The 16993-nt window shown below is 42.0% G+C and overlaps 1 protein-coding gene across 4 annotated transcripts in view; it reads left to right on the forward strand.

Moving 5' to 3' along the window:
• The window catches only part of abl1 (abl oncogene 1, non-receptor tyrosine kinase), a 33404-nt gene extending 16554 nt beyond the window's left edge, over window positions 1–16850 (forward strand). For 3 of the 4 annotated variants that reach the window (XM_085279651.1, XM_085279652.1, XM_085279653.1), the window contains exons 3-12: window positions 6761–6925; window positions 8242–8537; window positions 10459–10731; window positions 10933–11017; window positions 11282–11459; window positions 12040–12224; window positions 12378–12530; window positions 12620–12709; window positions 12873–12998; window positions 13518–16850. In XM_085279651.1, the coding sequence (XP_085135777.1) occupies window positions 6761–6925; window positions 8242–8537; window positions 10459–10731; window positions 10933–11017; window positions 11282–11459; window positions 12040–12224; window positions 12378–12530; window positions 12620–12709; window positions 12873–12998; window positions 13518–15154 (3188 nt within the window). In that variant the 3' untranslated portion in view covers window positions 15155–16850. Of the gene's footprint in view, window positions 1–1955; window positions 2624–6760; window positions 6926–8241; window positions 8538–10458; window positions 10732–10932; window positions 11018–11281; window positions 11460–12039; window positions 12225–12377; window positions 12531–12619; window positions 12710–12872; window positions 12999–13517 lie in introns of those variants that run through there. The other variant, XM_085279654.1, reaches the window with a different exon arrangement.
• The last annotated feature ends 143 nt before the right edge of the window (window positions 16851–16993 follow it).

Below are 16993 nucleotides of genomic sequence, written 5' to 3' on the forward strand. Positions count from 1 at the left end.
TATAAACCAAAGAATTCTAGAGTCAGATGTGAGGCCATTTGAGGCCATTCGTCCAACAGCTTGGCTGAAATTGGGTCATGAAACAGGAGGTGTTACCTAGTCAAAGTCCAGACCTCAATCTGATTGAAATGCTCTGATGGTATCTTAAGAGAGCTTTGCATGAGAAATTGCCTGTAAACCTCAGTGAACTGAAGCAACCTAAAGAAGAGTGGGCCAAAATTCCTCCATTCCTCCAAAAATGTGCAAGAGTCATACAAAAAATGATTTCATGTTATTGCTGTTGAAGCAGTTTCTACAGTTTCTACATGAGTCTGTAGAATCCCATGTGAAAATATTATTTTAACCAGTAGTTGATAAAGTTTACATCAGTCAACAATGTCACTGCATTCTCATTGTGTTTCAAAGATAAGTCACTGTCATCAGTATGCTTTCCTGTGTAGGGTGTATGTTTAGTCCTTGCTTTTGAAATGAAATTCCAATGAAAAGGTCAACCAGCAAACTAGCCTGACACTCCTTCTATGCATTATGGTGTCCACCCAGTCAGCTTCCCAACAACACCTACATGACTGGACTTCTGATCTCTGTATTCAACCGCATACACACAGTGAAATGTAAGTCATTTATGTGGAAAATATTTGCCAGGGGTAGTCAGAAGCATGTTAAATGCTGTGGTTTTCAAAGCAGTTTCAGGATTCAGTGTATTGATGACCAAAGGTCTTTCATATAGCATGGTGGGACAAAATAAGATGATTGAAGACTCCGTACTTTCTCACTTGTGTATTCCTGTTATGATGAATGGGGAGAACTTCTTCTTTTCTTTTCTTTTCCTTTCTTTTCTTTTTTTCCTCTCTGTCTTCTAGAATATATGGTAATTTGCTTTGATGTAGGTTTTTGTAGCTATGCAGGTTGTGTAGTAATTGTTTTTCTTTGTCCTGTTGGACTACTTGATAAGTCAAGCACTGTATGTATGAAAAGATAGGCTGGTTGAAGTCTGGTCTCATCTTCCAGTTATTTTGCATTATACCTTTGTGTCTTAATATTTGTGTCTTTAAATAAAACACACACACACTCACACATATAATATAATGGTCAGTTGGGGCACAGGAGGGTGCATCTTGCATATGTTTTTAGGAATGGATTTTTAAATTTTGCTAAGAAGCTTTCGTCAAATAGTTTAGAGTTTTTGAAGTTTTTTGACAAATGCCATTGGCAGCTTTAGTAACATTCCAGACTTTGTTGCTTTTAATAATAATTTTGACTTTTTTCATGTGATTTAATTCAGTAGATTTAGTACGCTAGTGTGTTGCAACCTCCGCTTTAGTGATTAATACAGAGATAGCTGGGGGAAAGAGAGAGTTGTGAAGTTGTCCAGCAACTTCTGCCAAGGGTTATTTCTTTTTCTAGTTATGGTCAAGGCAGAGACCCTGCCTCAAAACCACAGAGCCACGTATGTTTCTTGTAAAGTAAAACAAATACAAGAGACGGTGACAGGCCCTCATTTTGATTAATTTCAATATGTTGCTCACTTAATTCCCATTTCAAATGACCTGTGGTAAATGAGTGTGAAGTCCAGAGCACACAATGGCAGAAGTTATACTTTTCCCCTGTTGATTGAGCACTTTAGCTATGCCTCTAACAACCTGTTTCCAGAACAGATTCCTCAACCTGTAAACATTTCAGACGGCAGGGAGAGAGAGGAAAAACCGAGAGAGAGGGTATAGTGGCAGAAAGATGAAGGGGGGAGGGGATTTAAGCATTTTAGGAGGAGGAGTGTCTTGTAATTATCCTATGACTTCAGCAGAAAGAAAGGAGGAATTTTTTAGAAGTATACACCATCTGAGCTCTTTTCATAGTTTGAAATTAGAGCGTTTGACTCACATGTTGGCATGGGTTTTGGGATACTGGTGGGGTGTTGTTTGTATTCTTCTCGGAGAGTGTGTGTGGTAGTGGTCTCTCCCTCCTACTTTTGAGGTGGGAGGGCTGAGCTGATGTCATTGAGTGCAGCAAACTGAGCCTGAAAGAGGCTCTTTGTTGGCAGCTGCAGCACGAGTAGTCCCTGTGCCTCGGATACTCACTCACACAGGGGGACGGAGAGAGGAATGGCACCGCACAGACGGCCCTAGTGTGTACTCAACTGATAAATCTACAAGGCGATAAACGTTTGGACAAAATCTGCGCTATTTTGTTGGGGTTTTTTTGGTGATTGTTTAACTGTGGAGGCAACCTAAAGCCAAAGAGGGGGGAAAAAAACATGGAGACGCTCATAAGGAAAAGTTGGTAGACTTTGCCGGACAGCGGACTCTTTCTGTTTCGGAAAGGAGTGAGAACAATAATAAAAGGATACATTTCAGTTGGAAGGACTCCAGGAAAAACAAACCAATATCTATTTCTTCTTTACTTGGTGTTCTTTCCACTTTTGTCAGCTTCTTTTGGATTTTTTTATTATTCTTTTGTTGGACACATGTAGACGAGAAACGTTCAAGGGACATCTGGTTTGAACAAGCAACAATATTTTCAGCGTGAAGGGAAAGAAAGCAAATGAAAATGTTGGAGATATGCCTAAAATTGGTGGGGTGTAAATCTAAGAAAGGCCTCACGTCGTCCTCCAGCTGTTATTTGCCAGGTAAAGAAATCTAGTTTTCTGTTTCTTTTGATTTTTACAGTTTGCCATAAGAGGAACAGTCACAGGAGAGATGTGAGAAATGGAGAAAAAGTAAAGGCTTATGAGCACAGAGGAAAGAAAGAAAAGGTTGAAGTATCCACCGTGTAAAATCTCAACAATCATTTCTGGGTTCTGGAAAGTGAAGAATGGGGAGGGGAAAGCGGAGATCAAGCTCAGGGGAGGGTTGGGGAGCCCAGACACACTGGCTAGCTGGAGAGGAAAAAAGTGGAAAATGAGACGGAGAAGAGAATACAAGGAAATCTGACTCCTGCCCATGTCCCACTTAACTCTTGTTTATGTGGAGAGGGGATCTAATCTCAGTCTGCGCTCCCTTTTTCTTCTCTGCTGTATTACACTACTTCAATCTTGTTTAGTGCTCCCATAATGAAGTTAGTAGATAATGAAAGAGGGAGAGGGGGTTGTGAACTTTTTTCCTAGCGTCACGCACAGTTGATTTCCGGATTATCTATGCAACACAAGGGGAATTCAACGAAGTCCAGGACATATTGGGTCTGTACATAGTAAAAGATTAGTACTGGGAGACTGAGTGAAGTCTTGTGTGTTCTGTAGATTGCACAACCAAATGATTTAATAGAGTTAATAGTACTTGTACGGCCCCATTGAAGTAAGTGACAGTGATAAAGAGCCTCTAACTCTTAGATCTTATTGTAGAAGGCACAACAAATCTCCTGATTATGCCTCAGGGAGGCTGTGTTTGTCTTTGATCCATGAACAAAGCAAGCTTTTTGACATTGTTGGAATAATTATATTCCATGGGCATAATAGCAGGAAGATTGTGGATATTTTCAGAGAGCTTGGGGTTTAAATGGTGTTTCTTTCATGCATAGTTGCCTACTTTTTCACCTGGTTCCTTGCTATCTCCCACGAACATCTTGCAAACATATCTACAGTCAGTAGAAGTACATCACCACTTCCTACTTCAGTCATAGCATCTTAAGCAAAAGGAATATATTAGGGTAGAAGTTTTCCCCTTTTCATTACTCATAAATATGTAATTTTGTACTAAGTGTGTTCCATCTGCAATAAATCAGCCTTTTTTTCTCTTTACCAGTTGATGGGAACTAATTGATGGGAACTAACAGCTGTACCAGCTGGTTAGTTGCATTTGTAAACTGGTTCATTAGAGATAAGTAGAATCACCAGGATGACACAGCTCCTAGTTTTTTGCAGAAATTTTCTTTCTTGCATCAGTGTTTGACTTCCAGTGCATTCCTAATGCTGATAGAAGTGCAGTCATGGCTGTAAATTCTTTAGGAGTTCCTCACATATTTAATCATTTTGACTGTCATCTCACTAATGCAGCCAGGACATGCTGTAATTTCTCCCACTCCATGACTGGGGAGAGCTGCGGTCTGATACGAGGGCTGCTCCCATTCTTTGCTTCTTTCTTTCATTTACCTCCTTTTTTCTGTTTTCATATGACTTTTCATTTCCCCCCTCTTTCTCTCTCTCTGTTGACACATGTGTCAGCATGCTGTCATCATCTCACAAATAGCTGCAGTATTTCTGGCCTGTTAAGTGGGCATGTGTGGCACGGGCTGTTAAAATCGCTGCCCACACACTGTATGACCAGCCCAAACTGTATGCAGCCCCCCGCCCCATTTGAGCCGGTTTCCTATCTTGGTCGATCTCTGGTCTTATCTGTTTGAATTTGGGTTGTTTTTGTTGCTAAAATTAAGCTTGGTACTTATGAATGAATGGCTGGCTGTGCTTTTGAAGGTTTACACCTTGGACAAAAGGACAGGAGAAATATAGAAATGTAGGTATGAGCCAGATCTATCCTGTGTGTCATCAGCAGCTCAGCCATCAGGTCCTTTAGCTACAAAAAAAAAAAAAGCAGCACATTTAGTTATGATAGTCTCACTGTGAGTAGGCTGGTGAGCCTAGCTTGCCAGAAGAGTTGGTGTGAAAGGATTTCATTAGCCTCCAAATACATTGATGCCTGGAACGTGTCAACAATGTCATGTGACAAGTTGTGGGCCTGTTTACTTTGTATAGGGTTATATTAGTTTACTGCTGTATGTTAAATCTTTGAAATACTTTAGGTTGTGAGGAATTTGGAAGTCATATCATCTCCCACTGTGACTAGAAAGTCCATTACACAATGGCCCTTTAAGCTCATGTTGAAATGAACCCATTTGTTGCTGCTGTTATTGAATAACAGCCACTGCTTTTTCCACAAACTGTTATCTTTGCAATATGGTTATTCACCCATCCAAGTATTAATGCATTAAATCAAATTGTGTTATCAATCTTCAAAACGTTGGCGTGAGTTGCCAGTTTTGGAGATATCCACTTTAAAAATGTATTCAGTATAGGGAAACTAGGGTAATATCTTTTTATACTCATCACGAGGCAGTTACAAAAAATGGAGTAGAAACTGTTTTCTTTGTACAAAACAAGCAAAAACCTGTGATTGGAGGTTTGTACTAGTGACAGCGTGACTGGACGAACCATTAATGGCACACCCCTTGGGGTACATGCTTGTTTTGGTTGGTGAATTTAGAGTGGATAAGAACATGCTCTTCTTTAATTGCAAATAGGCATTGTAATGATAAATGCATATGCAAATGCATAATTAGCTATATTTTATTGACTTTTGCCTTTAGGTTACATTATTGGCTTGAGGTAGAGCTATCTTGTTCTATGAACGAGCCCAACTTCCTCCTCTGAAGCTGTAAGTTGTCCTTAGTCCATTGTTAGTCTTGGAATAGGTTATTTATTTCTGTTACAGGATTTTCATAGATGCACTAATGGAAAATTGTCTAGTTTCTTTTTCATTGGGTCAATTAATCACATGTGTTTAGCTGAGTCTTGATTTGTCTGTAGTTTTTCAGTTGGGTCAGAGGCACAACTGTTGAGCATAATTGCTAAATTACTAAATAAACACAGTTACAAGTCAGAATATTTTATCTGCTGTTACCAAATCAGATGTTTTCTTAATCATTCACCCTTTCAGTCAAACCATTTGGCTTTGTTTCTGAGAACGACTAGAACACACAAATGCTGCAGTTGCACAGCAACTAAGATATGTGTGGTGGTATGTGTTGTAATCCATGCAAGACTTTTACATAAAACAAAAGGAGCAGTGAGCACTAAGAGCACAGCAAGGAATGTGGTGATAACCAAAGGAAAGTGATGCAAGATGAATGTCAGCTGTTGTAAGGGAGAGAGAAAAGTGAGCACATGGGTAAGTTTTATAGCCTGTGATGCCCAGGTGACCCAGATCAGCTGACAGCGTTCCTGAGTCAAGAAGTTTCCTGCTGAGCTCGCAGATAAAATGGATGTAAAATGGCCTAAAGCCGTTAAATGATAAAATCTGCACTGCTGTGCTTTGCCGGTAAAACTTAATTTGTCACATGCTAGTAGCTAGCCATTTGTTTTTTGGGAATGCTTGGAAGAATGAAATGCAAGATGGGTCCAAAACATGTGTGACAACAGCTGAGAAAACCGCACAGTCGAGCTCATTTTATAGGCCAAACTGCGTTTAAATAGTTTCTCCTCTTTTTTTTTTCTTGCTCTTCACTGTAAACAAAATCCTTCTTTTTTTTTCTGTGTATTTTATTTTGTCACATTTTGAATGTTATCAATCAGGTTTACTTCTTATGCTTTGTTATAATTTAAGACATATATAACAAAATTTTAAATTAAACTACTTTGAACTTATCTATTTTATATTTACAGACAAGATCAGTGGTGAAACATATTCTCATGGCCTAACTTGGGGGGAGGGTGATTGTCTAGGTATTTAGGAAAATTAAATCTAAACAGGGATAATCCAGGAAATGAAAAGTTGTAGAAGCTTGAGGTACAATTTAGATCACATGATTGGCCTCTTTACTCTTGATTTCATGGTGGGATCACAACTGCTGAAGCAAAACATGGGCTGAAAGTGATATAAAAAAGTATAAAATGACAGATGGAGAGGTTAGTGTTCTGAATCATCCAACTTGTGTGTGAAAATGCTTCACAGGGTCAGTGTTGTGGTGTCTCTTCCGGACTTCATAATTAATATTTTTGCTCATATTGAAGTTTCATACTTGTATTCTGACAGGCTTGTTGTTGTTGTTCTTCCAGAAGCTCTCCAGAAGCCAGAAATTGAGGGTCAGGGTCTGACAGAAGCAGCCCGCTGGAACTCCAAAGAGAACCTTTTGGCTGGACCCAGTGAGAATGACCCCAACCTGTTTGTTGCCCTCTATGATTTTGTGGCCAGTGGTGACAACACTTTAAGCATTACTAAAGGTAAGAGGGTGGGGGCAATAAATGAAGGATTTATAAAAATATTTATATATAAGTTTTTTTGTTTGTTTTTTGTTTTGTTTTGTTTTTTTTTTTGGGGGGGGGGGGGGGGTCCATTTAGCAAATAGTAATAATTACAAAGCAGTATTTGTGAAGGTAGAAAGAAAAGGATTTCATACAAAAGTATGCTAGTGGAAATGAACCAGGCAAGCTAAGCACCTTATTAAACTCCAGGTCACAAGGGCACTACAAGGAAGGAAATAATCCTGACCATTACCCAATTTTTGTAAGAGTAACTCTAGTTTAGAATGAGTCAGATCAGTTTCTGAAAAAGGCTTGGTTGAGTTTGTAATCTAAACCAACACACATCTATTAAATTTGAGTGGGATGTAACTTACAAAATGATCTCTACTGGAGATTGCTGAAGTCTTTATACGATTCTTACCATTGCTGGGAATCCACTTATTAGTGTCCCGTCTCCTTCCCGTTCTGCCTTCGCTCCCATCTGACTCTCACTTCCTGACAATGGCCTCACACGTGGGTCGTTTTCCACTGAAGCGATTGTAAAACAATGCTGCAGACAGACAAACAGAGGAAGGAAGAATGGATCTTAAGCACAGGAATAAACAAGAAAATGTCCTCTACAGTGCTGCCTTCCAGCTTGTTATAATGGTGCAAAGATTAGGTCTGTTTACTTTGGCTGTTTATTGCCAAATAACAAAGATTACACAATTATTTAATTTAAAAGCAAAAATAGGCCACCATCATTATTTAATTGTGTATGTTTTTTTTTATGTCTTTTATGTTGTGTATATGAATAGTTTATTCTCAAAATGTTTTCATATTATGGTGTCTTCAGGATAAGTTGCATTTTATTTGGATAGCACCTTTCAAGATAAACATCACAAAGTGCTTCACAACTAAATGCCAGGTCATGAGAACAAAAGTTAACCAAACCCAAGTCTTAAAAGATGAGTTTTTAGCTGGTTTTTGAATGAGATTAGCAAATCCACAGATCTCAGGGTCGCAGGGAGAGTCTGGGTGGCCACTTTTGCAAAAGCTCTGTCTATGAATGTAAAAGTCAAATAAAGCTCTAAAAGTCAAAATCAGAATCTTAAAATGGACTCTGAGGTTAATAGAGAGTCAGTGTGAGTGAATTGGCAACAGTGTGATCGGAGTACTTAGAAGACTCAACCAGAAGTCTTGTAGGGGTGTTCCAAACAACTTTGAGACATTCCGAGGAGTTTTTGCAACTACTGAATAATTAATTACAATATTCCAGACATGATATAATAATGTTGACTTTCTATGTTGACTAGGGGAGAAGCTGCGTGTGCTGGGTTACAATCATAACGGCGAGTGGTGTGAAGCACAGACCAAGAATGGCCAAGGTTGGGTGCCGTCCAACTACATCACCCCAGTCAACAGCCTGGAGAAGCACAGCTGGTACCATGGACCCGTGTCACGGAACGCGGCAGAGTACCTGCTCAGCTCGGGCATCAACGGGAGCTTTCTGGTCCGTGAAAGCGAAAGCAGCCCCGGTCAGAGGTCCATTTCTCTGCGGTATGAGGGGAGAGTGTACCATTACAGGATTAACACTGCGTCTGATGGCAAGGTGGGTATCAGCGGTGAGAAAGAGTCACACGATAAGAAAGTATTTATGTTTTTGTCTTTTTTTGTTTTTTTTAAATGGGTTCTTTACAAGCACTTTTCCAACTTACTCCACGTCTCTAAGTGGTTGTTTTCTCACATGCTTTCACAATAGTTGGTACTTGGATGGTTCATCTGTATCTGACTGGCCAGCACGTCTTGGTAATCAGGTAGTGCTAACAGTGTGTTCATGATAGTTTTTAAATGTGTGTTCTTGCAACACATTCAAAACTCTAGCTCAGTGTTTTTAAGTAATTTAATTAATTAACGACACACACACACACACACACACACACACACACACACACACACACCAGCAAGCCACAATAGGCCAAGTGTATTTTTATAGTGTGCTGCGTTCTTGCCAAAAATATCTATAGGAAGTAATCGTTTAACTTACTTGCACATATTGTTCATATTGTTGTCTCCTTGAGTATCACAGCATTACCAACTCACATACACTCACTCTAATACGCACTAAATGCTGCCTTCCTGTCTTGCCTTACGGGCACTGTACAAGTCAAATTAAATCAAATATTTTTAATGGCATATTTAAAACCACACAAAATACAATTGTATAATTTAATACCATTTCCACCGTCATTCCGGCCGAAGAATGATGGAAAACTAGTGGGGACAAGAAGGCCTATTATTTATATTGGCTAGCAGTGGCAACAGTGCTGCAGGTATAATTGCACCAGCACAAAGAAAGGATTAAACAACCTCCTGCTTGCACAATCCACTGTCACACTAGTCTTACTCTTAAGTTTTAAATGTGGAGTGTCTCTAGAGGGGAAAAAAAGATGAAAGAGATTTGTTTTAATTCGTGCTTGATTAAATTTTATTCAAGACTAAAGACCTACAAGTTTTACATGTTTCTGTACTTCTAATTGTAACATTTTGCTTAAATCCTTTGGAGTTGAGGCTGGCCAACAACTTAAAAGAGGTTTATTTTAAGAACTTTAAAAATGCAGACTACCAGTATTTAATGTTCATGGCAGATCCACGTAGGTGGCTGAATTTCTTGAGTGGGATTCCCCCCTCCTCCCCTTAAAGGCTATATCGGTCGAGAAGCCACTTTTGGCCGTGTCACCCTGCTGTTTGTGATGGAGCGAGGTGAACTAGGTTTAGGAACGCCAGCTATGAGAAGAATGCCTCTAACTGCCACTGTGCTTCTCATAATGACCAGCAGACGCAAGGCCTGGCCAGACACTGACGCCCATGCAAAGACATGCATTAGCACAGATGCAGCCAAGTATGCACACACATACAAAGAAGCGAATGGACAAACACAGACGCTCTCTCTCACACACACACACATACATACACTTGGTTCCCCATCGCATATTGTTTTCCATCCTCCCACTGAGCTACAAGTCAAGCGTCTGGTATGATAGAGTTCGCCAATAATTTGAAATTACCTCAGCACTCCCTGGAGCTGCAGGTTTTGTTGCACATTGGCTCTGTTATTAACACTGCTCTGAATAGAGAAAAAAAAAGAAAAAAGATTTTCATGTTGGTAAGCTCTTTTTTTTCTTCCCCCTCCTAGATTTAGTAAATGGTCATGGTTTAAACCATTAAATCGTCTTGAGGTTTCTGCGGACTCTTCACCGCAGTCAAGGTTGTTCTCTTTCTTTCCTTTTTTCCTCCCTCCACAGGCCTTAGGCAAAGAGCGTATTCACAAGAATAAAAGAAGGCAGAAGTCACATTCTGGAACAAAAATCAGTTTTTGTTCCGAAAAGGCTAGAAAATCTGTCCACTTTGTTCTGTCCAGTATCCTTCCACCTGCCAAATACTGTACGAGCCTCTGATAGGCTAAGAAAATCTGATCTCTAATCTCTTGCATCCACTCAAATATAGAATCTCCCCCCCCCCCCTCTCTACAGCTTTACGTCTCATCTGACAGCCGTTTCAACACACTGGCCGAGCTGGTGCACCACCATTCCACCGTGGCCGACGGCCTCATCACGACACTGCACTACCCAGCGCCGAAGCGTAACAAGCCCACCATCTATGGAGTTTCTCCCAACTACGATAAGTGGGAGATGGAGCGCACTGACATTACCATGAAGCACAAACTAGGAGGGGGCCAGTATGGGGAAGTGTACGAAGGCGTTTGGAAGAAGTACAACCTCACCGTGGCAGTCAAGACGTTAAAGGTACGGAGACAGAGAAGATTAGCATCGACCTACTCATGTGGAAACATTTTGACAACTACTGGTGTTACATATTAACATTCCAAGCTATGGTTTTAATTTGGCTGAATAATGCTACCATCTGGTGTAGCACAGATGCAACTGCACCCAGCCATCCTTTGCTGTCCTCACTTTCTTTTTTCTTTCTTTCCATAAACTGTGTAGGAGGATACGATGGAGGTGGAGGAGTTTCTGAAGGAGGCTGCGGTTATGAAAGAGATCAAACACCCTAACCTGGTGCAGCTGTTAGGTATGTGACTAAAAACAACAATCATTGCTTTAATGTGGGGGTTTTACATAAACACTGTTTAAATGTAACACATGTACGCAAAATCTTCTGCTAGAAATGATGTATTTTGTTTTTAGTGGCTCCATAGTGTAGATGTGTACACGTGTTTGCCTAACAAGCCAGGAGGAGAAATGGTTCACTTTGGGGTTGCATCTGGAATAAAAACTGCACCCAAGAAAAGCTGTGAGATGATGATTTGTGTTGCGGGACTCGTGTTTTTGGCAGGCGTGTGCACACGGGAGCCCCCGTTCTACATCATCACAGAGTTCATGACCCACGGTAACCTGCTGGACTACCTGAGGGAGTGCAACAGAGAGGAGGTCAATGCTGTGGTGCTGCTACACATGGCCACACAGATCTCCTCTGCCATGGAATACCTGGAGAAAAAAAACTTTATACACAGGTGGGTTTGAAGGCCTAAAAAGCAAACTTGCTAACCTGTCTTGGGTTTATAAGACAGATGTTTTTTTATTGGTTTTTTTTTACCCATCTTCAGTTTTAAGCTGGAAGGGACAAAAAACACCTTTGACCTCATATCTCATTTTCTCTTATTTTTCTTTTTTTTCTCCCCTCTCCTTCCTGAGCAGTGCTCCTCTCACACTCTCATTGTATCACAGACAAGTCGATCTTGTAGCAAAGCTTGTTTGTTCTGGCACGTCCAGCCGTATCTTTTGGAAGCGATTATATGACTTATGACTTACATATTTGTGAAACTGGATTTTAATTTTTAAGCCTGACACGACTCAGCTTGCAATTGTAAATTTATTCTTTTTTTTTTTTTCTTTTTTTTTTTACCCCACAACTCATCTGTAGAAATATGGCACCTGAGAGGATTCTCTAACAAAACACACCGCTGTTCTGTTGTTTCTTTTCTTTTGGGTTCATATCAGCTTAATAAATTCTCATTTCTCATTTTCAAAGTCAGCATTTCTATACAGCTTCCCATTCATCACTTCCTCTCATAACTGCTTTTTCTTCTGTAGGGACTTGGCAGCCCGTAACTGTCTCGTTGGGGAGAACCACCTGGTGAAGGTTGCAGATTTTGGCCTGAGCAGGCTGATGATTGGAGATACCTACACGGCTCATGCCGGGGCCAAGTTCCCGATCAAGTGGACAGCTCCAGAGAGTCTGGCTTACAACAAGTTCTCGATTAAGTCTGATGTCTGGGGTGAGCTCCTGTCTTTTACTCTGCTGTTAAACAATGTGAAACAAATTTAATTTCCCTCATTCTAATTTGCACATATTCCTCACATGATCTCAATTCGTAGTCTTTGACTTTGTTCTTTTTTGATTTATTGTCTTGTTCAACTTGTTCCTGCAGCATTTGGTGTGCTGCTGTGGGAGATTGCCACATATGGCATGTCTCCTTACCCTGGCATCGACCTGTCCCAGGTCTATGAACTGTTAGAAAAAGACTATCGTATGGATCGACCAGAGGGCTGCCCCGAGAAGGTCTATGAGCTCATGATGGCCTGTGAGTACCACAACCCATCTTGTAAAAACATGATTAAAGGCACGCTTCTGTTTTGGAATAACTTTTTGCTTTCCTTTTCTTTTTGTCAGGTTGGAAGTGGAACCCTTCAGAACGTCCAACTTTTGCTGAAACCCACCAAGCCTTTGAGACCATGTTCCAGGAATCCAGCATCTCTGATGGTCAGTGTCCATTTCTTTTCTGTCTAAAACCTCTTCAGTTTGGGGCAAACTGTTCTGATACTCCTCAGGCTTGAGTGTGTTACATAGATATCCTGATGTAAACACACTCAAGCCTGTTGTTTGTTGCTAATATGTCCAAACCTTCTTGTATTTGTGATTTTAGAGGTGGAAAAGGAGTTGGGAAAGAAAGGAAAGAAGACATTAGGCTCCATCCAGCAGGCTCCGGAGCTGCCCACCAAGACCAGACCTCGCAAGAGCAACATAGACAGCCGAGATACAGAGAGCCCAGGTGACATGAACTTAAAGAGTATGCCTGGTGCCTTTATTGCTAGTTGTTAAATATACCTTCACACTTTATTTACATTACCCTGAAATAAGTAGTGCAGTATTTGATGCTCACATTCATAATCTTAATAATCGGTAAGAATTAAAGACCACAAAACGTTCTGTGGGTAAAATGAAACAATGTCTCACCACCAATTTCCCTTTGAAGTAAAGACGGTCTGAGCTTTTGACAACCTGCAAGATCAAGTTCTTACTGAATTGTTTGGCTGTAACCACATAATAAGGATTGTTCCCACCAAAGCATTTTTTCTCCAGCTGTGAGGACTTAATTATACATGATCTGCTGTCCTGCCCTTCTCTTTGCCCTGACATTGCTCTAAATATGTTTGGCAGACACACTGGTGGAGCTTGCTTTTACGCTTTCTTGAAAATTTTTTTTTTTAGAAAAAAATACAAATAAAAATCTATAGTTGTTTGATTGCCTTTGCTGATAGTCCCCTGGTTCTTTTATGCTCTTCCACAGATCTGTTGGAAACGGAGGGGGCTGTGTCGTCACCCATGCTCCCCAGGAAAGAGCGCCCCCCCCTGGACAGCAACCTGAATGAGGACGATCGCTTGCTGCCCAAGGACAAGGACAAGACGCGTGGCTTTCTCAGCCTCATCAAGAAAAAGAAAAAGAGTGCGCCAACTCCTCCCACACGCAGCTCCTCTTTTAAAGGAGACTGCCTCTCTGACAGGAGGTGCGTTACTCAAGATCCTCGAGACAGTGACATCTTTAACAACGGGGCATCATTGGGCATTAATGACGCCATACATGGCCTCCACAGTACGAATAATAATGGAGCAGCAGGTATAACTAATGGGGCTCCTACCTACCCAGTACCTTCTTGCCCTAGAAAGAAGTTACCTCTTGTAGTGACTAGCCCAGGTGGAAAGGGAGCAACAACTCCACCTAGTGAGGAGGAACCCTTTTCTAACTCTAGGTTTTTCTGGTCCATGCCCACTGGCTCAGATGGCACAGAATGTAAGTCTGTCACACTGCCGCGAGATCTGAGCCATCGCCGCTTCGACACAGGCACCGTCGGGGGCAAGCCAGCTCTGCCACGAAAGCAGCAGAAAGGAGAGAATGCGCCACGGATGGGCACCCTGACTCCCCCACCACGCCTGAATACATCTCCAGATATTTCATCCACCTTCTTAGGCAGAGATAATGATCTCAGTCCTGGTTCCAGTCCCAAGGCTTTGACACCTAAGGTGGTGAAGAGACCCAGTGTGTCAGGGCCAGAAAGCTCCAAGACCAGCGCTCTGCATGCCGAGCTTCTGAAGCCCAATGTGTTCCCTCCTATGGGAGCAGCTGGAGAAGAATGCAGGGCTCGCAGAAACAAGCACACGGAGTTCTCCTCCAGCAGGGATCGAGTAAAAATACAGAAACCCAAGCCAGCCCCACCTCCACCACCCACTAATGCAAAAACGGGCAAGGTCTCCCGCAGCCCCACTCAAGAGCTCCCCTCCCCGACTGCTTCAGAAATCAAAGCTAAGTGCCTCCCTTCCATCTCAGATCCCCACCACACAGCCACTCCCAGTGACCAAGCCCGCTTACCCCTGAGTGAGGCCTCCAAGAAGCTGCCCTTGGGCTCCACCTCTAAACCTCAACCGTTAAAGACCTCCGCCTCTTCCACTTCAGTAACCAGCTCCCCCTCCAGCCAGAGCCTTGGAGGTTTGTCTTCTCCCCTCACCTCCCCCAACGATCCAAATTCACCTACTGCATTCACCCCTCTAGCGAAAACCCGATCCTCCCTCCGCAAGACTGCACCCCGCCAGGCCTCCGAGCGCACTCCAAACTCAGCCGTGACACGCGAAATGGTGCTGGAGGGCACCGAGCTGCTCCGCGCCGCCATTTCCCGCAACTCCGAGCAAACGGGTAGCCACAGCGCCGTGCTGGAGGCCGGCAAGAACCTGTCAAAGTACTGCGTGAGCTATGTTGACTCCATTCAGCAGATGAGGAACAAGTTTGCCTTTCGCGAGGCCATCAACAAGCTTGAGAGCAGCTTGCGAGAGCTTCAGATCTGCCCCAATGCCACGGGGGGCTCGAGTGCACAGCAGGACTTCAGCAAGCTGCTGTCCTCCGTCAAAGAGATCAGTGACATTGTTCAGAGGTAGCGCCTAGAATATGACACTATCAGACATAAAAATGATAACATTTTATGTTACACTACCCTTCCCCCCCCCCCTCTCCATGCATGTGGGCCAACTGTTACCCAGGCCCAGCTCATGCTGGAGAGCAGCAGAGGTGGAGGTTCACACATACTCTAGTATGTTCTGAAACACTTAAGCATGTGGTTACTCCGGACTGAATCAAAGAAAGCTTTATGTAGATGCCATCAGACAGTCTGTAACATTGAAAAGCCTTAACTATGAATAAACACTGTCATTTGGCCTTCACATGAGGCGAGGGGCCAAATCTTTCATCAACGTAACCTTTCATGGTTGATTTTTCTTTTTGAAATGATCATGTCTTATGTTTTTGGTTTCTTCCCTTTATCACTGACTCGAGTATTAAAAGAAAAGACCTGTGATAATTGTTTCCATCACTGTTAGTGTTTCATTTTTTTAAATCATTAATGCTGACAACAGTGAACAAAAACAAAAATGCTTAACCTCATCTTGTAGTTTGCCTTTGTAACACAAATGCCATTTTTAAATGTAAGCGTTAAGGAACTTTTCTCACAGTGTTTGTAAGACTCTGTGTTTTGTCCCACATGCCCCTACATTTTCTTGTTTTTTTTAATGCCATCAATGTCTGGTTGTGTGCTGAGTGATGGAATTGTGTCAGTGTTTTTGTATGAATGCTCTTCTGCAGTATTTGCAACCACGTGCCATAATGTTATAATGGGAGCGAGCAAATGAGGCAGGATGAGCCTCTAGCCTTCACAGTTCTGCTTTTCTGCACACTTGGGTAACAATTAGTGCCTTAAACACTTACCGGCAGAGCTGTTCTTACTCTTGACACTTTACAAGTGCAGAAACATGCTTTTATCAAGTGGTTGAGAATGGCTGTTTTTAGGCGTGTTTCTTGGATTTCCATGTCTGCCATACCAAAAAAAAAAAAACAACCTTTGTTTCCAGTCTATACTGGGAGAGGGACCAGGGTTCTCAGTGGATCTGTTGATTTGCATTGTCCTTAGACTGGACTTCTTTTTACTAAACAAGTTTGATTCAACTTTCACTACATGTCATAAAAGCCATCAGTAGCAGACTGGCCCCGCAGCAGCACGCCGTCTGATCTGTTAGGAGGGGGTAACAGACTGAAACAGCGTTTCCGACTCTGACGGGCCTTCCTCGCATGTTCGAATGGTCTGAATGCTGTTTTGAGGGCTTTTCACCCCAGAGGAAAAAAAATCCTGGGGGAAACACTGGACTAAAATGTTTATGGAGCTATCACTTGCTGTGCTACAAAATGATGTGAGGAGGTGACCAATACGGACTGAAAGAACTCGTCAGATTTCACTTTCACCACGTTCTTTCCTCACTTGCATCTCTCGCACAGTGTCAGTATTTGTGTTGTCGTGTCATCCCCGTGTGCCCCGTCTGACTGCGATGCCTGAGGACAAAAATCAACTGCTAGTTGCCTTGACTTCAACATGGTACTGTCAGTGTTGGCTTCTTTAAAAAAAAAAAAAAGACGAAAAACTTCCTGTACCAACCATACCACTACTCGAATTTTGTGTCCAAGCCTCCTCGCCAATTTTGTACACAAACTTTCACTTGTAAATGTCGCCCCCCCCTTTCTCCCCTCTACCCTTGGTGCAATTTTCGTTGCAATAAAAAACAAAGCAGTTGTGCTACTTGAAATACATTTTGTGTACGGCTTATTTGGTCATTTTGGCTGTGAAGTGAAAGAAATGATCTTTCAGAAACCATTCGACTTTTCTCTCCCACCTAAAATGGTTAGAGTATGATAACATCTAGGTAGAGCTTTTTCTTCTCACTGCAAAATTT

Source organism: Mchenga conophoros, linkage group LG7 (genome assembly GCF_057382185.1).
Source record: "Mchenga conophoros isolate Kocher_MC1m ecotype Shallow Benthic linkage group LG7, M_conophoros_male_GT1.1, whole genome shotgun sequence".
Classification (NCBI taxonomy): Eukaryota; Metazoa; Chordata; class Actinopteri; order Cichliformes; family Cichlidae; genus Mchenga; species Mchenga conophoros.